The sequence below is a fragment of the Coregonus clupeaformis genome, chromosome 15 (genome assembly GCF_020615455.1).
Source record: "Coregonus clupeaformis isolate EN_2021a chromosome 15, ASM2061545v1, whole genome shotgun sequence".
NCBI lineage: Eukaryota > Metazoa > Chordata > Actinopteri > Salmoniformes > Salmonidae > Coregonus > Coregonus clupeaformis.
In genome coordinates, this window is record NC_059206.1 from 35,768,463 (window position 1) to 35,796,194 (window position 27,732).

The window sequence follows — 27,732 nt, forward strand, 5'->3', positions numbered from 1 at the left end:
TAAAGTAGCATTTTGCGTTGATAACCAAATATAATCTCAGCGACTGCTTAAAAAAATGAAACAAACATTAGAATCTCCCCAAAAAGGTATTTTGTTGAGAAGTAAAACAGTTTCAATGCTGGTAGCCATGTGCCTTCTCCTGATATGATGACATTCTAGTTTTAGCTGATGGGAGTGAAAACATTGAAGCAGCATGTTAAACTGGGATAATGTTGTAGGTCACATTGGCAAGTATATCAATATTTGCTAGGGCATATTATTTAATTATACATCTGATAGTTTCACACGGAGGTGTGGAAAGCTAAAGGCTAGCTAACTTGCTATGTTTTTGGTAGGCTCAAGCCAGTTAGCTACTACTAGCAAGGGAAGACAACTTTTCCTTGCTTTCACCCCAAATGAGAAGACCCAACAACAACAAAACACGGACCATGTTGTTCCAAAAAAATTGGACTCCACCCAAGCGCACACACACGGTAAATGGCGGCCTTTAGGGGGTCTTTGAGACACAGGAATGTGTGATCTACTGCTTTGTATCCTAGCCTGGCCTCCTACATATGTATGGGGGGCCTCTGAGAAGACTGAAGGTTGCATAGTGTACACACTCTTTGGTGATTGGACCAGGAGGAAGAAGTTATGTAAGATGACGAGGAGATAAAGTCTGGAAAAGTTCAAGACACACACGGAGGCCCAGAGGGATGGTTGAGAGGTCTTCACCAAAGAAGAGGGGGAGGAGTGAAAGACAGAGACAGGCGGAAAAGGAGGAGCATGATTTACAAAGACAAGGCTTCAGATTTCAGAGTGAACTTTGTCTCCTGGGAAAAGAAAACAAAGGAGAGAGTGAAAGCTGATGGATGGATGAGAAAAGGAGAGAAAAATAATATCTGTTAAAGAAGAGGTAATGGGGGTCGTAGGGACAGGGGCAGTTTACAGCTACATAGTTGAGTAACTCAATAGATTGTAACTGGTTCGAATAAAGGACATTGTAGATTCATCTTGAGCAAAGAGCTTAATCAAAGTAGCATATGTAGCACACAAACTAACTGGAAACATGTAAGAGATATAAATGCAATTACCCTAAAGAAAACACTCCTGTAACCCCAACCCAACGCAATTAAATTGTAATCCAACCGTTGTACACGTCAATCCCCAGGTTCAGCAAAATCCTCCCTACTAATACTTTTGGGAAATTACTCAAAAGCCACAACCCTATTCTACGTTCCTGTAACCCGCTGTGCTGTAACTCACATATGCCTGATGGTGTAAGAGACTGCATATATTGTTTTACATGATTATTCCCCATATCTGGCGTGTCACGTTTTATCTTCCCAGAGTTCCATCTCACAGTGAATAGGCTGGGGTCTCAGCCCATAGAGAGGGCCAGATTCCTGAGATAGCATACAGAGGTACTGTATCACTGGGGGGATGGATGCAGTAGCAACACAAGCACTTAGCTACAAGGTCTTTGATGTTAGAGCTCTGGTGTGTTTCAGTGACTCTGTGTGTGTGTGTGTGTGTGAGTGAGTGAGTGAGTGAGTGAGTGAGTGAGTGAGTGAGTGAGTGAGTGAGTGAGTGAGTGAGTGAGTGTGTGTGTGTGTGTGTGTGTGTGTGTGTGTGTGTGTGTGTGTGTGTGTGTGTGTGTGTGTGTGTGTGTGTGTGTGTGTGTGTGTGTGTGTGTGTGTGTGTGTGTGTGTGTGTGTGTGTGTGTGTGTGTGTGTGTGTGTGTGTGTGTGTGTTTGTTCATCATTGGGCTTCTGTGTATGTGTGAATGTTAAAGGAAAATAACACTCAAAACTATATTTTGGTATTTGTTTCATTAGTCCACTGTTGATACAGTCCCAAAATGTTTTGCATGTCAGCAATCAGGTTTTCAAGATATAGAACTTTCAAAATACAGAAAGTGTCTCAGTATGATGTGTTTTGCATCATGAGGAACATTATAGTATAAACGCATCATACTGTGACACTTACTGTATTTTGAAAGTTACATATCTTGAAAACTTGGGACTGTATCAACAGTGGACAAATTAAACAAATACCAAAAGACAGTTTTTGAGTGGTATTCTCCTTTAACTAGGCATAAATATTGAGAACATAGATTGGAAAGCCTATTCCCCCTCAGGAGACAAGATTTGGCATGGGTCCTCAGATCCGAAAAAAATTATACAGCTGCACCATCGAGAGCATCCTGACTGGATGCATCACCGCCTGGTATGGCAACTGCTTGGCCTCCGACCGCAAGGCACTACAGAGGGTAGTGCGTACGGCCCAGTACATTACTGGGGCCAAGCTTCCTGCCATCCAGGACCTCTATACCAGGCGGTGTCAGAGGAAGGCCCTCAAAATTGTCAAAGACTCCAGCCACCCTAGTCATAGACTGTTCTCTCTGCTACCGCACGGCAAGCGGTACCGGAGTGCCAAGTCTAGGTCCAAAAGACTTCTCAACAGCTTCTACCCCCAAGCCATAAGACTCCTGAACAGCTAATCATGGCTACCCGGACTATTTGCACTGCCCCCCACCCCCATCTTTTTACGCTGCTGCTACTCTGTTAATGATTTATGCATAGTCACTTTAACTCTACCCACATGTACATATTACTTCAACTACCTCAACTAGCCGGTGCCCCCGCACATTGACTCTGCACCGGTACCCCCCTGTATATATAGCCTCCCTACTGTTATTTTATTTTACTTCTGCTCTTTTTTTCTCAACACTTTTTTGTTTTATTCTACTTTTTTATTAAAAATAAATGCATTGTTGGTTAAGGGCTGTAAGTAAACATTTCACTGTAATGTCTGCACCTGTTGTATTCGGTGCATGTGGCCAATAAAATTTGATTTGATTTGATTTGATTTGGAATTGGGTCAGTCACATTTGGCTAAATTGAGGCTAGACAGAAAAAGCTAATCGTAAAACCCTCCAAGAGTAGACAACAATAGACATCCACTCAACATGTACATATGTAGGAATTAATTTGATCAGTCTTTAGTTGCTGAGACTTTACCTGCAATGCAGGAAATGCAAATGTGTAATATATTTGAGTATTAAAAAGGCTTCTACATTTTGTAATTTCCACTTTTCAGGCTTGATGAAAAATGTATCAACCCTTACAAAAATGTCCATAAATTATAATCCACATAATAATTCAAATTTCCTGTTGCGTTTAGCGGTCTTCACCATTGTCCGTGGCCGTGGCCTGCACTACATACCAGCCAGCCAGCTCTAGCCTGGACTATTATTCGGCCAGTCTGCACTGTCTGCACAACGCGTTATCGACCCTGAACATATTGTTTTTTCTGCCGGAATCACTGAACCATTAACACCGGATTCATCGCTACTAGCTAGCTGCAACCAAATGGACGTTTTGTGGTTGGCTAATCAGCCCTGAGTTAGCCTTGAGCCAGGCCCATCTCCCGGCTATCTACCTCCTTGTCAACCGGACGGGACCTCCTAGTGTCGACACGGAGCCCCGCCGATCCAACACGACTGGTCTGCCGACGAAATCGTCTGATGTGGTAACAACAGGCTTCCCGTTACGACGTCGACCACGAAGATCCATCTGCTAGCCCCGGCCCGCTAGCACACGCTAGCCGTGGCCTCTTGCTAGCTAGTGCTGTAGCAGCCCCCGAACTACCTCCGAATTCTCCTATTGCTGTTCACTGGACCTTATGATAACTCAGCTATACAGCTGATGCCTGCTGGACTGTTCCATTTTACGGTACCGCATCCTGTTTATGTTTAGCCTCAGCCCAAACTTTGTCGCCATTACCAGCTGTTGTCTTAGCTCTCTCGAATTACACCTGTGATTGCTTTATGCCTCTCTCCCATGTCAATATGCCTTGCTTATTGCTGTTTCGCTTATTTCTTATTGTACTATTTCACTGTAGATCCCCCAGCCCAGCTAAACCTGCCTTAGATAGCTCTTTTGTCACACCCCCCATACACGCGGAGAACGACTCAATCGGTGCCTCCAGTGATGCTATCTCCTTCATCGTTACCCAGCGCTTAGGTTTACCTCCACTGTACTCCTATCCTTCCATATCCTTTTCTGTACATAATGCCCTGAATCTATTCTACAACGCCCGGAAACCTGCCCCTTTTTTTCTCTATACCCAACGCACTAGAAGACCAGTACTTAAAGCCTTTAGCCATATCCTTATTCTACTCCTCCTCTGTTCCTCTGGTGATGTAGAGGTTAACCCAGGCCCTGTAGCCCCCAGTATCACTCCTACTCCCCAGGCGTTATCATTTATTGACTTCTGTAATCGTAAAAGCCTTGGTTTCTTGCACGTTAATATCCGAAGCCTCCTTCCTAAGTTTGAGTTATTCACTGCGCTAGCACACTCCGCAAACCCTGATGTTCTAGCAGTGTCTGAATCCTGGCTTAGGAAGGCCACCAAAAATTCAGAAATGTCCATCCCCAACTACAACATTTTCCGTCTCGATAGAACTGCCAAAGGGGGTGGGGTTGCAATCTACTGTAGAGATAGCCTGCAGAGCTCTATCGTACTATCCAGGTCTGTGCCCAAACAGTTTGAGCTTCTACTGCTAAAAATCCACCTTTCCAGAAATAGGTCTCTCACTGTTGCCGCTTGCTACAGACCCCCTCAGCCCGAGCTGTGCCCTGGACACCATATGTGAACTGATTGCCCCCCATCTATCCTCAGAGTTCGTACTGCTTGGTGACCTAAACTGGGATATGCTTAACACCCTGGCCAACCTACAATCTAAACTAGATGCCCTCAATCTCACACAAATTATCAACGAACCTACCAGGTACAACCCTAAATCTGTAAACATGGGCACCCTCATAGATATCATCCTGACAAATGTACCCTCTAAATACACCTCAGCTGTCTTCAACCAGGATCTCAGCGATCACTGCTTTATTGCCTGCGTCCGTAATGGGTCCGCGATCAAACGACCACCCCTCATCACTGTCAAACGCTCCCTAAAACACTTTAGCAAGCAGGCCTTTCTAATTGACCTGGCACGGGTATCCTGGATGGATATTGACCTCATTCCGTCAGTAGAGGATGCCTGGTTGTTCTTTAAAAGTGCTTTCCTCTCAATCTTAAATAAGCATGCCCCATTCAAAAAATTAAGAATTAAGAACAGATATAGCCCCTGGTTCTCCTCAGACTTGACTACCCTTGACCAGCACAAAAACATCCTGTGGCGTACTGCATTAGCATCGAACAGCCCCCGCGATATGCAACTTTTTAGGGAAGTCAGGAACCAATATACACAATCAGTTAGGAAAGCAAAGGCTAGCTTTTTCAAACAGGAATTTGCATCCTGTAGCACTAACTCCAAAAAGTTTTGGGACACTGTAAAGCCCATGGAAAATAAGAGCACCTCCTCCCAACTGCCCACTGCACTGAGGCTAGGAAACACTGTCACCACCGATAAATCTACAATAATCAAGAATTTCAACAAGCATTTTGCTACGGCTGGCCATGCTTTCCACCTGGCTACCACTACCCCGGCCACCAGCTCTGCACCCTCCGCTGCAACTTGCCCATGCCCCCCCCGCTTCTCCTTCACACAAATTCAGACAGCTGATGTTCTGAAAGAGCTAAAAAATCTGGACCCCTACAAATCAGCTGGGCTAGACAATCTGGACCCTTTCTTTCTAAAATTAGCCGCCAAAATTGTCACAACGCCTATTACTAGCCTGTTCAACCTCTCTTTCGTAACGTCTGAGATCCCCAGAGATTGGAAAGCTGCCGCGGTCATCCCCCTCTTCAAAGGAGGTGACACTCTAGATCCTAACTGTTATAGACCTATATCCATCCTGCCCTGCCTTTCGAAAAGTATTTGAAAGCCAAGTTAACAAACAGATCACCGACCATTTCGAATCCCACCGTACCTTCTCCGCTATGCAATCCGGTTTCCGAGCTGGTCATGGGTGCACCTCAGCCACGTTCAAGGTCCTAAACGATATTATAAACGTGATCGATAAAAGACAGTACTGCGCAGCCATCTTCATCGACCTGGCCAAGGCTTTCGACTCTGTCAACCACCGCATTCTTATTGGCAGACTAAATAGCCTTGGTTTCTCTAATGACTGCCTCGCCTGGTTCACTAACTACTTCTCAGATAGAGTTCAATGTGTCAAATCGGAGGGCCTGTTGTCTGGACCTCTGGCCGTCTCTATGGGCGTGCCACAGGGTTCAATTCTCGGGCCGACTCAATTCTCTGTGTATATCAATGATGTCGCTCTTGCTGCTGGTGACGCTCGGATCCACCTCTATGTGGACGACACCATTTTGTATACATCTGGCCCTTCATTGGACACTGTGTTAACAAACCTCCAAACGAGCTTCAATGCCATACAACACTCCTTCCGTAGCCTCCAACTGCTCTTAAACACTAGTAAAACTAAATGCATGCTCTTCAACTGAACGCTGCTTGCACCAGCCCACCCGACTAGAATCACTACTCTCGGCGGGTCTTACCTAGAGTATGTGGACAACTACAAATACCTAGGTGTCTGGTTAGACTGTAAACTCTCCTTCCAGACTCACATTAAGCATCTCCAATCAAAAGTTAGATCTAGAATCGGCTTCCTATTTCGCAACAAAGCCTCCTTCACTCATGCTGCCAAACATGCCCTCGTAAAACTGACTATCCTACCGATCCTTGACTTCGGCGATGTAATTTACAAAATAGCCTCCAACACCCTACTCAGCAAATTGGATGTAGGCTATCACAGTGCCATCCGTTTTGTCACCAAAGCCCCATAAACTACCCACCATTGTGACCTGTACGCTCTTGTTGGCTGGCCCTCACTACATATTCGTCACCAAACCCACTGGCTCCAGGTCATCTATAAATCACTGCTAGGCAAATCCCCGTTTTATCTTAGCTCACTGGTCACCATAGCAACACCCACCCGTAGTCTGCGCTCCAGCAGGTATATCTCACTGGTCATCCCCAAAGCCAACACCTCCTTTGGCCGCCATTCCTTCCAGTTCTCTGCTGCCAATGACTGGAACGAACTGCAAAAATCTCTGAAGCTGGAGACTCTTATCTCCCTCACTAACTTTAAGCGTCAGTTGTCAGAGCAGCTTACCGATCACTGCACCTGTACACAGCCTTTCTGAAATTAGCCCACCCAACTACCTCATCCCCATATTGTTATTTATTTTGCTAATTTGCACCCCAGTATCTCTATTTGCACATCATCTTTTGCACATCTATCATTCCAGTATTATATGAAATTGTAAATATTTTGCACTATGGCCTATTTATTACCTTACCTCCATAACTTACTACATTCGCACACACTGTATATATATTTTCTGTTGTATTTTTGACTTTATGTTTTGTTTACCCCATATGTAACTCTGTGTTGTTGTTTTTATCGCACTGCTTTGCTTTATCTTGGCCAGGTCGCAGTTGTAAATGAGAACTTGTTCTCAACTGGCTTACCTGGTTAAATAAAGGTGAAATAAAAAAAATAAAAAAAATTGCTGCAGGATTATTTTCCTGCTATAGCAAACTGGCTCAAATTAAGATCCTACATCTGTAGACTCACTTCAGGGGAAGTGTGACATTGAGACAACACTTAAGGACTTGGGAACAGACACCTTAGTCACACACACACACACACACACACCTCGCACGTACGCAAACTCACTCACTTACTCACCCACAGGAGGTGTGGTACATCCCTCTCAACACCTCCACATTTACATTCTCAGACCTTCAGCTGTATAAACAGACTATCCAGGGGCGGGAGATACCATTGTGAGGGGGGAGGGGGGTCATGACAGGTAAACCACCACATGACCTAGGGACGTCACCTTTATCTGAATGTAAACTCTTTAAAAAATGTGTCAAGTAGTGACTAATATCATTAGCATCTAAACTGAAAATACATTACATTGTATTTACTTAATTATTATGCTTAAAATGTGGCTTTTGACGCTTCTGATTTTAATTTTCATCACCTGTTGATTTGCTGAGTAGCTATCAGCTATCAGGCTGTGCAGCCATTTTAAAAGGACATTGTCCTCTGGGTGTGAATTCTCCTTTCATCTCCATGAGAAAGTGTGAAGAAGGCTAAATCAACAGCTGATGAATCACTGAGGCGATAACGTCACAGGAATCCCCCTCAACACACACATTTGACAACACACATATACACACCATCTTACACCTAATTCAAAACAGGCCATTAGCTATTTTAATGAGAATGCTTTGTCTAAAATTGTATTACCTGTGTGACATTGCTACATACAAGGATAGATCATGACATTAGACATTTTAATAAAACAACAGTTTTATGACAGTTTTTATGAGTGCCACCCATAAGAAAGACATACTGGTAGCCTACACACTTTTCACTTGTTATTGTCAGTCAATCAAAGCAGCACTACCACCAGAGGCTCCATGTGTAGCAAGTGAAGTGGTAGATTTCTAATCAATGCACAATGGAATTACAATTACAGAATTAAGTTGGCTGAATGAGAAGGAGTAGGCTACAATGGTCTCCCAACAGGTAGGCTGTTTTAATATGAACAAAAGCCTAGCTGTGCTGAAACAACAGAGTGCACCGCCTCTCCTGAGTCCCGACTCACCATTGAGGTTGAAAAAAAAAATAGTTTTCTTTAAAACACTTGTATTTCGACTAGTCGGATAGATATAGATGATATTATTCAAATTGTGAAATAATTTCAAATGCCCATCCCTAGATCTGACACCTCTGTTAAAAGTCTATGGGAGAGTGAATGGCAAGTCTGGGCTTGTGGCTTCAGCCATGTTTGATAGCCATGAGGCAATAGCATTAAGGCTAATGACATTGACATGAGGTGACACTGTACTGTATGCAGGAGGGTAATCCGTGTACAGTATAAGAAAAACAATGATTGGGTTTCGCCACACTACCTAGACAATGAACAAAAAACTATTTGTCTTTGGATTATAAAGGTTAGCATAATATTGTATTTAGAGTTTGATTAATAAAAGGCACAGTCATGAATGGGAAACAAAATAATCCCCCATTTTTGGGACATGTTCTTATTCAACCGTGTTCAGGTATCCAATTTACGTAAAATAGGGAAACTCCATAAAGCATCCTTACTAGTGTTAGTTTGATCAAATGTCTGCACTGCTAGAACACATGACATGGGATCCCCCATTCACAACACAAATACATCCTCATTATTAACTACAAAGATAAGAAGAGAGAGGGTAAAAAACTAAGACAGGAAACAGAGGTTCAATGGTTGTTTGGTTACTTACAGGTTCTTGGATTTCTTAGATTTCTTGGACCCGTCGGGGCCAACTTCACAGCTGCATGGGGATCCGGCGCTGAGCTGAAGGGAGAGTAGGGAGAGCACACACTGCATCATCCAGTCTCCCCAGTCACAGTACAGACGGGCCCCTAGAGCCTCACACTGGGCCCCTAAAGCCACTAGTCCCTGATGTTCCACTATCTCCTAGGCTAAAGTATGTAGTGTGATGGAGGTAAAGGGTATGTAGTCCAGTCTCTAACACACACAGCCAGCCGCCATTCTGGCTAATCCTCAACAGCACCCCAGCACACACTCCTACCGCCTCCTGGCCTCTGTGTGTGAATGTGGCTGACTGAGAGTGAATGCATGTGTGTGTGAGTGAGGGTGGCCTACTGTGTGTAAGTGTGTGTGAGTATGTGTGAGAGAGCCAAGTTGTGTTTGTGTGCGAGTTTGTGTGTGAAAAGCGTGTGACACCAGTCTGGTAGCCCTGGCCCCAATTAAGTCTAAGCCTATAGGCCCCAGTGTCACATTACACTTCCTGAGACCCTCTGTCTCTGATTGGCTGAGAAAGAAAAGAGGGGGAGGAGTGGAGGAGGGGTCATTCTCTGGTAATCTGCTGGTCTGAGACTGTCCTGGGAGAGGAGGAGGTTTCTATGTGTGTGTGTGTGTGTGTGTGTGTGTGTTTGCGCACGTGTGTACATGTGTGTGTGTGTGTGTGTGTGTGCGTGCGTGGTGCGTTCATGCACACACGAGTGTGTGTGTGTGTGAGTGTGTGGGTGTGTGTGTGTGTGTGTGTGTGTATGTGTGTGTGTGTGTGTGCGTGTGTGTGTGTGCGTGCATGCATGCGTGTGTGTGTGGCTGTTATTGCACTGAAACAATAAGTGCTGTTCTCTGCAATGATATCATTGGGAACCCATTTCCTGATACATTAGGTAGAGTATAGTTTATTTCCCCTGCCTGTGTCTCAAAGTGACACATGAGAATAACAACACAGACATGCCTAAAAAAAGCACTTAATTGAGTTATTGAACCAAGAGTTGGCAAGGAGATCACAGCCATTGAACCCGTGTTGTGTACATAGTTGGGGTCAGTGCCATCTTAAAACTAAATCAAAGTCAAACTGAAACTGTAATGTCTCCTACCCATATTACTGGAAGTGTACACCTATTCAACAAATCCCAGTCTAAAGCACACAAAATCTGTTGGCTTGTACCCTGTGTTGTGTTTTGATCGTAGCCAGAGTCCAGATACTGAGCTGGCGAGTTCCCTTGACACTGCTAAAGGTGTGACTGAACGTAGAGTGTCTGGGATGTCGACCAAAACAACAAACAGCTCCTCTAAACTAGCGTCTAAAGATCAATGTTAGCTGCGTGCACAGAAAATGAGCAGGGGCTTGTAACATGAGGACCTCCTCCCTATGTACTAGTACTAACTATTCCCTGGCCTAAAGTATGATTACAGACAATGAGGAACTGCTGTACAATGTATGACAGGCTCCCCTAAGCTCAGTGTATGTATCTAAACTGAACAAAACTATAAACGCAACATGTAAAGTGTTGGTCCCATGTTTCCTGAGCTGAAATAAAAGATCAAGATATTTTCCATACGCACAAAACGCTTATTTCTCTCAAATTTTGAGCACAAATTTGTTTACATCCCTGTTAGTGAGCATTTGTCCTTTGCCAGGATAATCCATCCACCTGACAGGTATGGCATATCAAGAAGCTGATTAAACAGCATGATCATTACACAGGTGCACCTTGTGCTGGGGACAATAAAAGGCCACTCTAAAATGTGCACTTTTGTCACACAACACAATGCCACAGATGTCTCAAGTTTTGAGGGAGCATGCAATTGGCATGCTAACTGCAGGAATGTCCACCAGAGCTGCTGCCAGATAATTTAATGTTAATTTCTCTACCATAAGCCGCCTCCAACGTTGTTTTTGAGAATTTGGCAGCACGTTCAAACGGACTCACAACCGCAGACCACATGTATGGCGTCGAGTGGGCGAGCGGTTTGATGATGTCAACATTGTGAACAGAGTGCCCCATGGTGGTGGTGGGGTTATAGTATGGGCATGCATAAACTACAGACAACGAACACAATTGTATTTTATTTAAGGCAATTTGAATGCACAGAAATACCGTGACGAGATCCTGAGGCCCATTGTGAGGCCCATTTTTGTAAAGGTATCTGTGACCAACAGATGATATATCTATATTCTATATTTATTTCAATTGACTGATTTCCTCATATGAACTGTATCTCAGTAAAAAATTTGACATTGTTGCATGTTGCGTTTATATTTTTGTTCAGTATACATGTGTATGCGTGTGTAGGTCATTATTAGCCGCCTGTCCACCTCCAAGCCCCAGACGCTCAACGCTGGAGCTTGGAGGTAGACACACGCACGCGCACACACGCACACGCAAACGCGCACACACACACACACACACACACACACACACACACACACACACACACACACACACTTGTGCAACTATCAGATCCCCATCAGGTCAGTAGGGTCAGCAGCAACATCAAAATAAAGTGTTTAATCTTAGTGGGGGAACATGAGAACCAGGGTGCCCCAGACCCCAGGGAGCCGTCTGCCAGGCTTTCCCCCAGTAACCAGAGAGGACGGGGGGGAAGTCAGGCCAACCCAGGCCTCCTGCTATTTACCCACAAGGTTTAATGTAGGAATAGCTAATCCAGAGGTCATAACTCCACATTACTGACCACAGACACAGGGGAATATGGTTTGCCTTTGACCTAGTTGGCTTCTGTCCGTCTGCCTGTCCCGTCTGCCTGTCCGTCTCTCACTCACTCACACACACACACACACACACACACACACACACACACACACACACACACACACACACACACACACACACACAAACAAACAAAGAACGACATCTGCTATAGCCTTCAGCGGGGATCTCCAAATGAAGACACACAATGAGGTTCTAGCCATAGGGAGGAGGTCCTCATGTTACAAGCCCCTTCATAACATAAAGCACTCAACGTCATGCTCATGTGACGCTTTGAAACAACCCTCCAAATGCCATTAAGACTCATTACGACCCACAGGAGCACATTGACTCCCTTCTAATTTGTCTCTTAAAGGGAATGTTTATGGGTTTCCTACTACATGTAACATGACCATCATAAGGACAGAGCTTTCCGATTTTCGAAACTTCCTGTAACCTGATGATAAAGGGTAATTTTTCACGTAATGTAGGATGCTGTCTGGTGACGTGATGCAGACCTAGTTTAGGGCTGTAATTTCCTGCTGCCGTGAAGGTGTGCTGTTTTTCATAGGAGGTACATGGCAACATAACCTAAAACTACTTACTGACTGAATAGCTATAGACAGAGTAAATACAATAGCATGTTAAACTACCAGCTCTCACAGTCTCACGTCAGAATTAGATGTTCATCTATGTTGCTCAAACATCAAATTTCGAAGTGGTTCCAAATGTCACATTTCAGACTGTTTAAGGTTAAGTTTAGGGATTAACTCCAAATTTTAAAGGTTAAGGTTAAGTTCAGGAATTAATTCCACATTCTTAAGGTTAGACATTAACTCCAAATGGTTAAGGAAAGGGTTAAGGTTTGGGATAGGCTTAAAAAATATAAAAAACAAGTATTTCTAAAAATTTCTGTTGCTGGATTAGAATTTGCAACCTTTGAAATCAGAGGCAGATGCTTAAGCCCATCCACCATGCCCTACCAAAACCAAAACCTACTTGAAGTTAACGGTGCTCACTGTTGCCCCTAGTGGCCAGTTTCCACGTCATCTCCCGACGTCCTATGACATGGATGGACGTCGAATACTGACTTGTATCACGGGTGACCTGACTGAGTTGAAACCAAAGATACTGTATACAGTTTATTCAGAAAGTATTCAGACCCCTTGACTTTTTCCACATTTTGTAACGTTACAGCCATATTCTAAAATTGATTAAATAGCTTTTTTCATCATCAATCTACACACAATACCCCATAATGATGAAGCAAGAACAGGTGAAAACTGAAATACTACATTTACATAAGTATTCACACCCTTTCCTCAGTACTTTGTTGTAGCACCTTTGGCAGCGATTACAGCCTCAAGTCTTCTTGGGAATGATGCTACAAGCTAAGCACACCTGTATTTGGGGAGTTTCTCCCATTCATCTCTGCAGATCCTCTCAAGCTCTGTCACGTTGGATGGGGAGCGTCGCCGCACAGCTATTTTCAGGTCTCTCCAGAGATGTTCGATCGGATTCAAGTCCGGGCTCTGGCTGGGCCACTCAAGGACATTCAGAGACTTGTCCTGAAGCTACTCCTGCGTTGTCTTGACTGTGTGCTTAGGGTCGTTGTCCTGTTGGAAGGTGAACCTTCGCCCCAGTCTGAGGTCCTGAGAGCTCTGGAGTAGGTTTTCATAAAGGATCTCTCTGTACTTTGCACTGTTCATCTTTCCCTTGATCCTGACTAGTCTCCCAGTCACTGCCGCTGAAAAACATTCCCACAGCATGATGCTACCACCACCATGCTTCACCTTAGGGATGGTGCCAGGTTTCCTCCAGACGTGACGCTTGGCATTCAGGCCAAAGAGTTCAATCTTGGTTTCATCAGACCAGAGAATCTTTTTTCTAATGGTCTGAGAATCATTTAGGTGCCTTTTGGCAAACTCCAAGTGGGCTGTCATGTGCCTTTTACTGAGGAGTGGCTTCCGTCTGGCCACTCTACCATAAAGGCCTCATTGGTGGAGTGCTGCGGAGATGCTTGTCCTTCTGGAAGGTTCTCCCATCTCCACAGAGGAGCTCTGGAGCTCTGTCAGAGTGACCATCGGGTTCTTGGTCACCTCCCTGACCAAGGCCCTTCTCCCACGATTGCTCAGTTTGGCCGGGTGGCCAGCTCTAGGAAGAGTCTTGGTGGTTCCAAACTTCTTCCATTTAAGAATGATGGAGGCCACTCTGTTCTTGGGGACCTTCAATGCTGCAGAATTTTTTTTGTACTCTTCCCCAGATCTGTGCCTCGACACAATACTGTCTCAGAGCTCTACAGACAATTCCTTCGACCTCATGGCTTGGTTTTTGCTCTGACATGTACTGTCAACTGTGGTACGTTATATAGACATGTGTGTGCCTTTCCAAATCATGTCAAATCAATTGAATTTACCACAGGTGGACTCCAATCAAGCTGTAGAAACATCTCAAGGATGATCAATGGAAACAGGATCCACCTGAGCTCAATTTCGAGTCTCATATCAAAGGGTCTGAATACTTATGTAAATATGTTATTTATTTATTTTTGTACATACATACTTTTGCAAAAAAAAAATTCACTTTGTCATTATGGGGTATTGTGTGTAGATTGATGAGGAACCAAATGATTTAATCAATTTTAGAATAAGGCGTAACTAAATGTGGAAAAAGTCAAGTTGTCTGAATACTTTCCGAATGCACTGTATTTAACCATTTAATTTATGTCGTACGTACAGTGAGGGAAAAAAAGTATTTGATCCCCTGGTGATTTTGTACGTTTGCCCACTGACAAAGACATGATCAGTCTATAATTCTAATGGTAGGTTTATTTGAACAGTGAGAGACTTCTTCTTCTTGAGCAACTCCTTTGTTGCCTTGGCCGTATGTTTTGGGTCATTGTCATGCTGGAATACCCATCCACGACCCATTTTCAATGCCCTGGCTGAGGGAAGGAGGTTCTCACCCAAGATTTGATGGTACATGGCCCCGTCCATCGTCCCTTTGATGCGGTGAAGTTGTCCTGTCCCCTTAGCAGAAAAACACCCCCAAAGCATAATGTTTCCACCTCCATGTTTGACGGTGGGGATGGTGTTCTTGTGGTCATAGGCAGCATTCCTCCTCCTCCAAACACGGCGAGTTGAGTTGATGCCAAAGAGCTCGATTTTGGTCTCATCTGACCACAACACTTTCACCCAGTTCTCCTCTGAGTCATTCAGATGTTCATTGGCAAACTTCAGAAGGGCCTGTATATGTGCTTTCTTGAGCAGGGGGACCTTGCGGGCACTGCAGGATTTCAGTCCTTCACGGCGTAGTGTGTTACCAATTGTTTTCTTGGTGACTATGGTCCCAGCTGCCTTGAGATCATTGACAAGATCCTCCCATGTAGTTCTGGGCAGATTCCTCACCGTTCTCATGATCATTTCAACTCCACGAGGTGAGATCTTGCATGGAGCCCCAGGCTGAGGGAGATTGACAGTTATTTTGTGTTTCTTCCATTTGCGAATAATCGCACCAACTGTTGTCACCTTCTCACCAAGCTGCTTGGCGATGGTCTTGTAGCCCATTCCAGCCTTGTGTAGGTCTACAATCCTGTCCCTGACATCCTTGGAGAGCTCTTTGGTCTTGGCCATGGTGGAGAGTTTGGAATCTGATTGATTGATTGGACAGGTGTCTTTTATACAGGTAACAAGCTGAGATTAGGAGCACTCCCTTTAAGAGATTCTTCAAAGTAGCCACCAGCTTCATGAGGTAGTCAACTTTTAATGCATTTCAATTAACAGGTGTGCCTTGTTAAAAGTTAATTTGTGGAATTTCTTTCCTTCTTAATGCGTTTGAGCCAATCAGTTGTGTTGTGACAAGGTAGAGTGGGTATACAGAAGATAGCCCTATTTGGTAAAAAACCAAGTCCATATTATGGCAAGAACAGCTCAAGTAAGCAAAGAGAAATGACAGTCCATCATTACTTTAAGACATGAAGGTCAGTCAATACGGAACATTTCAAGAACTTTGAAAGTTTCTTCAAGTGCAGTCGCAAAAACCATCAAGCGCTATGATGAAACTGGCTCTCATGAGGACCGCCACAGGAAAGGAAGACCCAGAGTTACCTCTGCAGCAGAGGATACAGTGGGGAGAACAAGTATTTGATACACTGCCGATTTTGCAGGTTTCCCTACTTACAAAGCATGTAGAGGTCTGTAATTTTTATCATAGGTACACTTCAACTGTGAGAGACGGAATCTAAAACAAAAAGACAGAAAATCACATTGTATGATTTTTAAGTAATTCATTTGCATTTTATTGCATGACATAAGTATTTGATACATCAGAAAAGCAGAACTTAATATTTGGTACAGAAACCTTTGTTTGCAATTACAGAGATCATATGTTTCCTGTAGGTCTTGACCAAGTTTGCACACACTGCAGCAGGGATTTTGGCCCACTCCTCCATACAGACTTTCTCCAGATCCTTCAGGTTTCGGGGCTGTCGCTGGGCAATACGGACTTTCAGCTCCCTCCAAAGATGTTCTATTGGGTTCAGGTCGTGAGACTGGCAAGGCCACTCCAGGACCTTGAGATGCTTCTTACGGAGCCACTCCTTAGTTGCCCTGGCTGTGTGTTTCGGGTCGTTGTCATGCTGGAAGACCCAGCCACGACCCATCTTCAATGCTCTTACTGAGGGAAGCAGGTTGTTGGCCAAGATCTCGCGATACATGGCCACATCCATCCTCTCCTCAATACGGTGCAGTCGTCCTGTCCACTTTTCAGAAAAGCATCCCCAAAGAATGATGTTTCCACCTCCATGCTTCACGGTTGGGATGGTGTTCTTGGGGTTGTACTCATCCATTTTATACCAAAAAGCTATATTTTTGTCTCATCAGACCACATGACCTTCTCCCATTCCTCCTCTGAATCATCCAGATGGTCAATGGCAAACTTCAGACGGGCCTGGACATACGCTGGCTTGAGCAGGGGGACCTTGCGTGCGCTGCAGGATTTTAAACCTTGACGGCGTAGTGTGTTACTAATGGTTTTCTTTGAGACTGTGGTCCCAGCTCTCTTCAGGTCATTGACCAGGTCCTGCCGTGTAGTTCTGGACTGATCCCTCACCTTCCTCATGATCATTGATGCCCCACGAGGTGAGATCTTGCATGGAGCCCCAGACCAAGGGTGATTGACCATTTTCTAATAATTGCGCCAACAGTTGTTGCCTTCTCAACAAGCTGCTTGCCTATTGTCCTGTAGCCCATCCCAGCCTTGTGCAGGTCTACAATTTTATCCCTGATGTCCTTACACAGATCTCTGGTCTTGGCCTTTGTGGAGAGGTTGGAGTCTGTTTGATTGAGTGTGTGGACAGGTGTCTTTTACACAGGTAACGAGTTCAAACAGGTGCAGGTAATACAGGTAATGAGTGGAGAACAGGAGGGCTTCTTAAAGAAAAACTAACAGGTCTGTGAGAGCCGGAATTCTTACTGGTTGGTAGGTGATCAAATACTTATGTCATGCAATAAAATGCAAATTAATTACTTAAAAATCATACAATGTGATTTTCTGGATTTTTGTTTTAGATTCCGTCTCTCACAGTTGAAGTGTACCTATGATAAAAATTAAAGACCTCTACATGCTTTGTAAGTAGGAAAACCTGCAAAATCGGCAGTGTATCAAATACTTGTTCTTCCCACTGTAAGTTCATTAGAGTTACCAGCCTCAGAAATTGCAGGCCAAAACAATGCTTCACAGAGTTCAAGTAACAGACACATCTCAACATCAACTGGTCAGAGGAGACTGCGTGAATCAGGCCTTCATGGTTGAATTGCTGCAAAGAAACCACTACTAAAGGACACCAATAATAAGAAGAGAATTGCTTGGGCCAAGAGACACGAGCAATGGACATTAGACAAGTGGAAATCTGTCCTTTGGTCTGATGCGTCCAAATTTGAGATTTTTGGTTCCAACCGCCGTGAGATGCAGAGTAGGTGAACGGATGATCTCCGCGTGTGTGGTTCCCACCGTGAAGCATGGAGGAGGAGGTGTGATGGTGTGGGGGTGCTTTGCTGGTGACACTGTCTGTGATTTAATTAGAATTCAAGGCACACTTAACCTGCATGGCTACCACAGCATTCTGCAGCGATACGCCTTCCCATTTGGTTTGCGCTTAATTTGACTATCATTTGTTTTTCAACAGGACAATGACCCAACACACCTCCAGGCTGTGTAAGGGCTATTTGACCAAGAAGGAGAGTGATGGAGTGCTGTATCAGATGACCTGGCCTCCACAATCCCCCGACCTCAACCCAATTGAGATGGTTTGGGATGAGTTTTGCAAAGCTGTCATCAAGGCAAAGGGTGGCTACTTTGGATAATATTTTGAATTGTTTAACACTTTTTTGGTTACTACATTATTCCATATGTGTTATTTCATAGTTTCGATGTCTTCACTATTGTAGAAAATAGTACAAATTAAGAAAAACCCTTGAATGAGTAGGTGTGTCCAAACTTTTGACTGGTACTGTAGGAGGAAGGTGGAATCCTATTACACCGGCTCCGACACTCATCAGATGTGGCATGGCTGGCAGTCGATAACGGACTTCAAAGGGAAACCCAGTGATGCAGAACTCCCAAACGAGCTAAATGCATTTATGCTCGCTTTGAAGAAAACAATGCGGAGTCCTTCATGAAAGCCCCTGTTGTCCAGATGACTGTGTGATCTCTCCTCCGTGGCCAATGTGAGTAAATCTTTTAAACACGTAAACACTCGCAAGGCCGCTGGGCCAGACAGAATACCAGGGCGCGTTTTCAGTGCATGTGCAGACCAGCTGGTAAGTGTCTTGAAAGACATTTTCAATCTCTCCTTGTCCCAGTCTGTAATCCCAACATACTTCAAGATGACCACCATTGTCCTTGTTCCCAAGAACTCAAAGGTAACCTGCCTAAATGACTATTGTCTTGTAGCACTCACATCTGTATGAAGTGCTTTGAAAGGCTGGTCATGACACACATCAACACCATCATCCTAGACACCTTAGACCAACTCCAATTTGCACACCGCCCCAACATATCAATTTCATTTCACACTGCTCTCTCCCACCTGGACAAGAACAGAAATAACTATGTGAGAATGCTGTTCATAGACTACAGCTCAGCATTCAACACCAAAGTCCCCTCCAAGCTCATCACCAAGCTCGGGACCCTGGGACTGAACACCTCTGGGAGTACAGGCAGGGAGTACAGGGAGTACAGGAGGGTTTAAGCACAAACCACTGAGGGGCCGGCCCCAGGTGGTGAGGCCAGGCAACAACACCTCCGCTACCCTGATCCTCAACACGGGGGCCCCTCAGTGGTGTGCTTAGTCCCCTCCTGCACTCCCTGTTCACCCACGACTGCGTGGCCACGCACAACTCCAACACCATCATCAAGTTTGCTGATGACACGACTGTGGTAGGCCTGATCACAGACGGCGATGAGATAGCCTACAAGGAGGAGATTAGAGACTTGGCAGTTTGGTGCCTAGGTCAACAGCCTCTCCCTCAACGTCAGTAAGACCAAGGAGCTGATCGTGGATTACAGGAAAAAGAGGGGAGAGCACACCCCCATCCACATCGGCGGGGCTGTAGTGGAGCAGGTCGAGAGCATCAAGTTCCTTGGTGTCCACATCACTAAGGACTTAGCATGGTCCATACACACCCGCACAGTCGTGAAGAGGGCAAGATAGCAATGCTTCCCCCCAGGAGACTGAAAATATTTTACTTTGACCCAAGGATTCTCAAAAAGCTTTACAGCTGCACCATTGAGAGTATCTTGACTGGCTGCATCACCGCTTGGCATGGCAAATGCAACGGCCCTCAACTGCAATGTGCTACAGCCGTCTAGGATCTCTGTATCAGGTGGTGTCAGAGGAAGGCCCGAAAAATTGCCAAAGACTTCAGCCACCCAACTGGCAAACGGTACTGGAGCATCGGCTCTCTGACTAACAGGCTTCTACCTCCAAGCCAAAAGACTTCTAAATAGCCATAAGATTGCTAAATAGATAATTAAATGGTTACGCAGACTATCTGCATTGACCGTATCTATGCACACTTACAAGACTATATATTCACTATATATACACTCACACACACTACACTGACACTCTCACACAAACCCACACACATTCACATACATATGCACACACACACACACACACACACACACATAACACACATATACTTTCACACTCATTATATGCTGCTGCTACTCTGTTCTTTATTTGAGTCTTATTATTATTATCTATCCTGATGCCTATTCACTTTACTCTGCCTTTATATACAGATCTACCTCAAATACCTCGTACCCCTGCACAATGATATGGTACTGGTACTCCCTGTATATAGCATCATTCTTGTGTATTGTATTCCTCTTGTGTAACTATTTATATTTTTCTTATTTTCTTATTTTTAACTCTGCATCATTGGGAAGGGCTCATAAGCAAGCATTTCACGGTAAAGTCTACCTACACCTGTTGTATTAGGCGCATTGATTGACACAAACGTGATGTGGTTCAGAACATCAGCTAGCAGTCACACCACTGGCTTGTTGTTCCCTCATAACAGAGAGCTGGGATATGGCATGAGTGGAAACAGAGAAGAGGGACATACATACACACATTCACTCACTCACATCTGCTCATGTTTCTCGCAAACAGTGAACTCAAATAAACACTACACTCTCAGACACACAAATACAGTACATGTTCACGCATACAGCACTTACAAACACTACCACACACATACAGTGCACACAAACAAAAACCATACTCACACATCCAGTAAAAACACCCCCAAAAGACAACTTTCTTCACATATCCATTACACATAAACAAACCACTGCTGCTAAAAACACCCCAATCAATTCACACTGCAAAACAGCCCACAGTATATGCCCCAAGGTGAAGAGTTGGCCTCCATCCTGTTAGTCTTTGTATACCTAACCTCCATTCAGCAGTTCACTCCTGCTGCTCCCTGGCTGCTGCAGCCTGCTGCCCTAGCCTTATTCATGCCTCTCCAAGGACACTTCCTTCCTTTTCATTTGTCTTCTCTCTCTCCTCCATCAAAAAACTACTTGACTATTCACCCTGGGACAATGTAGGGCCGGCCTTTTCCTTCTTTCCTTCAGGCCTGCTTTCTTTCCCTCACTCCATCTGAGCAGGTCTGGGTTTGTGTGAACCCTTTAGACCCGGTTTCCTGACATTGTGTGGCCCGGTGGAGAGAGAGAGGGCAGAGGAGGAGAGGAGAAGGGTGGAACGGGAGGAGGACAAAAAGCAGAGAATGAGGCTTCTCTGAGTTCTCTCCTGGTATGGGAGCAACAATGGGTCTTGGTGAAGAATGGAAAGAATGGAAAAAAAGATGGGGAAAGAAGAAAACGGGTCTAATGGTTAGACGAGAAGGGAGAGACATGGTCAAATGCAAAAGCTAACCTCAATGAGTGAACTTGAACCGTAATGTTCTAAAATATCAACCCAATGGCACAGTCTCCTCCTCAGACGAACTACACCCTAAGGGAGAACGTAACAGAGTCCCTTGTTGTATAAGGGGATGACAGGAAGAAGTTGAAGTGCAAGTTCGCTACGACATAAAGGCGAGTTTCGACTTTCTTTTCAACATGGCCGACTTGATGTTTTCTTTAACCCCCTAAGGTTGATGTCCACGCCCCCATGGAAATCTAATTAGCATAATACAAAAATCCCCATAACAATCTGTCAGTTTAAGCTAGAGATATCAGGTTTTATTTGCATTGGATGTGTCTGGGCTACACACTAATATGACCCCTCGGAAAGGTGAGACTCTCACAAACACGTACATGTCTGTTGTTTTGCTCTAGGACGCCCACAGGCCTCACAAGTCCTCCGGTAACAGTTGAAAAAGTGAACGGAAGTATATATGGAGACTGTTTAGTGCCAAAAATAAGGGGTTAAATACATGTACAAAAATTTAAAAAAATAACACAATAATAATGTTTCCTGATCTTTCTTATATCTCTCAGATATAGGACAGACACTTCAGAACCAACTTCCTTTTGATATTTTTGGGGGGACTATCTGTTGTTCCATGTAGTGAATCTGTTTTTCAATACGTTTGTATGGGCTATTAGCAGGAAGGCCAAATAACATTTTCCATCAAATATGTTTTTCTTTTCTTTTTTTGATACTTCAAGGGGTCTTAAAATTCAAACTCAAATACCAAAATGATCCTTGGTATGACCTTCTTAAAACAATTCCAAATGGCTTAGTAGAACCCACCGTTTCTTTAAATATACATTGAAAAAGTCCATTAAAACGGAACGAAGTGCAGCTAGTTTGCAGTCTTTCCAGCTTCAGTTTGAAGTGGTTGTGTTAGCTGTGTTGTTGACTAGTGCCTTTGAACAACAGTGTCCTGACGTGAGAGCACATTTTCTATGCCAGGCAAAATCATTGTTATGAATGTGTCCAAATAAATGTCACTAGAAACCAGCTTACACAAATGCAAATGCAGCTACTGTTGTTATTCTGGCTGCACTGTTTGACGTGACTGTAAGTTAGCCATAATTGGTTAGCTAGCAAGTAAGAGATAAGAACGTTGCCAGCCAGTATGGCAATGGAACATTTAGAACGAACGACTAGGTCACGTCCATAGATGTTTGCTGGGCTCCCTGCCTGTGCCATTAAACCCCTACAACTTATCCAGAACACTGCAGCCCGTCTGGTGTTCAACCTTCCCAAGTTCTCTCATGTCACCCCGCTCCTCCGCACACTCCACTGGCTTCCAGTTGAAGCTCGCATCTACTACAAAACCATGGTGCTTGCCTACGGAGCTGTGAGGGGAACGGCACCTCCTTACCTTCAGGCTCTGATCAGACCATACACCCAATCGAGTGCACTAGGTTCATCCACCTCTGGCTTTCTAGCCCCCCTACCTCTACGGAAGCACAGTTCCAGCTCAGCCCAGTCAAAGCTATTCGCTGCTCTGGCACCCCAATGGTGGAACAAGCTCCCCCACGAAGCCAGGACAGCGGAGTCACTGACCTCCTTCCGGAGACACTTGGAACCCTACCTCTTTAAGGAATACCTGGAATAGTCTAACAGTAATCCTTCTACACCCCCCAGTGGTGGTTGTCCCACTGGCTATCCTAAGTTGAATGCACCAATTTGTAAGTCGCTCTGGATAAGAGCATCTGCTAAATGACTTAAATGTAAATGTAAATACAGAACAGAAATAATGACTGGGTTGCGTCTCTGGCAACCGAACCGATAGAATGAATGACTAGCTGGCTTGGGTAGAAACCCTAGATTTGTGTCGGGACTATATCTTGTGGAAGGAGGAAATAGTATGTTAAAATTTGTAATGAAAATATGTCAATCATTATTTGAATATGTTGGTAACCCGTTGTATACAAGTGATAATGCCCTCAAAGCCGGTGTTTGGAGGATATATTTGCACGGTTTGCCGGCCCGAGACGTAACAACACCCGTGCCAATATATCCTCCAAACACCAGCTTCTCAGGCATTGTCACTTAATTGTATTCCGTGTGTTACTGTAGAATCCTCCTCCTAGGACCCTCCATTGTCAGTCAGAAAACACCTTCAGATGTCACTCAACACTCAATGGAGGAGAAGAGGACAGGGCAAGAAAGCTGGAGCCATTGGTCCTCTGTGCACAGTGAATTGTGGGCACACACATTGATACACACACACACACACAAACAAGTTGATACTCACACCCACGCACGCACACACACACACACACACACACACACACACACACACACACACACACACACACACACAAGCATGCACACATTGATACAGACATATACACACACATTCAGAAAAGTCCAATACAGTCTCACACAATCAACTAGCGTGTGGTGTGTCTGACAACAAACTCAATAAACCACAGCCAGGAAACACAACAATAAGTCACTCCTCACTCTGGTAAGAAAATAACAAAATTATGCTATCAGGTACAAAAAGTACATCTCTTTAACTTGTGTGTGTGTGTGTGTATTCTTTTTAATCTGACCCCCCTCAGTCTCTTCCTGCTTTATTCAGCACTTGCAGGAGATGGCTGCTTCCTGTCTGAGTATGAACTTCGTGTGGTGTATTGGATGTTGTGGAACAATGTGGATCACTTCACATAGACCAACCAGGCTTCCTTAGACTTCAAAAAGCCCCAATGTTAGCGACATTCCCAAAAGGCCACAGATCAGCCTTGGTAAGCAATTTCGTCCACAGCCTTGGCATGCCTTCCAGTCCCCAAGTCTTAGCGGCATCATACCCTTTTCCATAAGTCCTTGGAAAGGACGACATTCCTGAAGCACTGTTAAAGAAACAACCACGTGAGGTATTTTTGACGGGGGTGTTTCCATCTGACTATCATTAGCTATAGGAATTCTTCTTCATTCCGGCCTGCCTGTCAAAGGTAGCAGTGAGACATTCATCACAGCCAGTGCAGCTCTGATGAGAAATTCCTTTGACAGCGAAGGGAGAGGAAAGACAGAGGGAAGGGGGAGACAGGGGAGAGGGGGAGACCTGACCCCTCATCTGACAGCGACAGGAGCGGGAAAAGAGGAGAAGGGGAGAGGGAGGGGGAGGGGGATACCTGAAGACCTGACCCCAAACATAACCTATGGTATTTACCCTGAAGGGAATCTCAGAGGTGGAGTTCAGCCCTCAGCGAGACAAAAGTGCAGTTTGTGGAAAGCTGTAGCAGGAAAATAGGGAAGAGGGGGACCTGGGAGGAATGGTGTAAATGGCATTCTGCTAGAGGATGGCGGAGGGAGAGACAGAGAGAGAGTAGTTGGGGAATGATGCGGGTCAGACAGAGTCACGGTGGGTCACACTCCACCTCTCAGCAGAGGTAAACAACACCTAGATCCTCACATGGTCTTCTCTGGAGACTGTGTGCGAGATACAGCAGTACACCATGCATCACAACAGGGGAGAACAACACCTAGCTCTTCATAAGATAACACAAGGATATTTTGCAATTGGTTTCCCCATTAACACTGTGCATGCACTGTGCATGAGTTACTGTATCTACATGAAATATTACAACAGAGCTACACACCAGCTAGCATGTCATAGAAGAACACCGTAACTTTATAGCAGGCTTATAGGCTACACATTATAACCAGTAATACAATTTCATCCTAGTTTTTTTTTTTCATGTACATAATTTCAAGGCGTAGATATGTTTCAAATATGGATTAGAATATAGTATTACCTTGCTCTCCATAGAAGAAACGCATTGAGCAGAGTATCATGGAGCCCAACTCAAAAGCAGTATCGGTAGGTTGGTTTCCAGGCTCTGAGTTTATCTGAGCAGAGAATTGCTCTGTCTTGATCATCTCCACACAGAAGTTCCTGTGTCTACTTTACTGTCTAAGCCAGAGATATATCAGTACAACGGCAGGACATGAGAATAGAGTGGTAGAGGATAGGCAGAACTGTCCAAATTCCCAGGCTAAAGCATGCCCTCAACTCAACTCCAATCAAAAGTTAGTTTGTTATGGTATTCATTGTTGAAAAACCACATATACCAAAGTGGAAAACACAAGCATCAACTACTGTGTAAATATTATTTATGGCTATAAATTACAAAGTGATATTAAAATACCTCATCAGAAGCTTATTTAATGGCCCAATGCAGACATTTTTATATCAATATCAAATCATTTCTGGGTAATAATCTAGTACCTTACTGTAATAGAGTTCTATTAAAATGGGCAAAAATAGCTTTTTAGCAAAAACTATTTTCAAGCAAGAATTTTGCTAGGACTGTCTGGGGATTAGCTAGCTGTTATTGGGAGAGATTTGGAACTCTATTTGTTATTGGTCTATTAACCAATTTACTGCATGGTGATGTCACCACGGAAAGCCGAAACTCCCACCCATGCAAACCTGCTGATTAGGAGGTCCTGTGTAGATTATATTTCAGCCAGCAACTTTCAGGAAATAAAAATCATACTTTTACAGTGTTAGTTTCATCAGCTGTTGTACAATCTGATATAAAACACAGGAAAAGCTGCACTGGGCCGTTAAACATTGGTATTCCTGAAATGAGATTTAGAAGATGAGTTAAGGGCTGGATAATGTGGTTCTTGTTGGGTCAGTAGCATATGGCGAGGGAACACTATCCTTTTATCTCTAGCACAGACAGTGTTGTGTTACCATTGGTCAACCTTGGCTAGATATGGAGACATGACCGTGGGTACATTATGGTCATACAGTGAGGGAAAAAAGTATTTGATCCCCTGCTGATTTTGTACGTTTGCCCACTGACAAAGAAATGATCAGTCTATAATTTTAATGGTAGGTTTATTTGAACAGTGAGAGACAGAATAACAACAAAAAAATCCAGAAAAACGCATGTCAAAAATGTTATAAATTGATTTGCATTTTACTTAGGTAAATAAGTATTTGACCCCCTCTCAATCAGAAAGATTTCTGGCTCCCAGGTGTCTTTTCTACAGGTAACGAGCTGAGATTAGGAGCACACTCTTAAAGGGAGTGCTCCTAATCTCAGTTTGTTACCTGTATAAAAGACACCTGTCCACAGAAGCAATCAATCAATCAGATTCCAAACTTTCCACCATGGCCAAGACTAAAGAGCTCTCCAAGGATGTCAGGGACAAGATTGTAGAACTACACAAGGCTGGAATGGGCTACAAGACCATCGCCAAGCAGCTTGGTGAGAAGGTGACAACAGTTGGTGCGATTATTCGCAAATGGAAGAAACACAAAAGACCTGTCAATCTCCCTCGGCCTGGGGCTCCATGCAAGATCTCACCTCGTGGAGTTGCAATGATCATGAGAACAGTGAGGAATCAGCCCAGAACTACACGGGAGGATCTAGTCAATGATCTCAAGGCAGCTGGGACCATAGTCACCAAGAAAACAATTGGTAACACACTACGCCGTGAAGGACTGAAATCCTGCAGCGCCCGCAAGGTCCCCCTGCTCAAGAAAGCACATATACAGGCCCGTCTGAAGTTTGCCAATGATCATCTGAATGATTCAGAGGAGAACTGGGTGAAAGTGTTGTGGTCAGATGAGACCAAAGTCGAGCTCTTTGGCATCAACTCAACTCGCCGTGTTTGGAGGAGGTGGAATGCTGCCTATGACCCCAAGAACACCATCCCCACTGGGGTGTTTTTCTGCTAATCGGACAGGACAACTTCACCGCATCAAAGGGACGATGGACAGGGCCATGTACCGTCAAATCTTGGGTGAGAACCTCCTTCCCTCAGCCAGGGCATTGAAAATGGGTCGTGGATGGGTATTCCAGCATGACAATGACCCAAACCACACGGCCAAGGCAACAAAGGAGTGGCTCAAGAAGCACATTAAGGTCCTGGAGTGACCTAGCCAGTCTCCAGACCTTAATCCCATAGAAAATCTGTGGAGGTAGCTGAAGGTTACAGTTGCCAAACGTCAGGCTCGAAACCTTAATGACTTGGAGAAGATCTGCAAAGAGGAGTGGAACAATATCCCTCCTGAGATGTGTGCAAACCTGGTGGCCAACTACAAGAAACGTCTGACCTCTGTGATTGCCAACAAGGGTTTTGCCACCAAGTACTAAGTCATGTTTTGCAGAGGGGTCAAATACTTATTTACCTCATTAAAATGCAAATCAACTTATAACATTTTTGACATGCGTTTTTCTGGATTTTGTTGTTGTTATTCTGTCTCTCACTGTTCAAATAAACCTACCATTACAA

At 44.4% G+C, this 27,732-nt stretch overlaps 1 protein-coding gene across 7 annotated transcripts in view; it reads right to left on the minus strand.

Annotated features, from left to right (window-relative positions):
• Window positions 1–27,732, minus strand: part of LOC121582493 (regulator of G-protein signaling 3) — a 211,445-nt gene that overhangs the window by 15,258 nt on the left and 168,455 nt on the right. For all 7 annotated transcript variants that reach the window (XM_041898312.2, XM_041898313.2, XM_045225117.1 and 4 more), the window contains one exon: window positions 9,251–9,324. In XM_041898312.2, coding sequence (XP_041754246.1) covers window positions 9,251–9,324 — 74 coding nt within the window. The remainder of the gene's footprint in view (window positions 1–9,250; window positions 9,325–27,732) is intronic.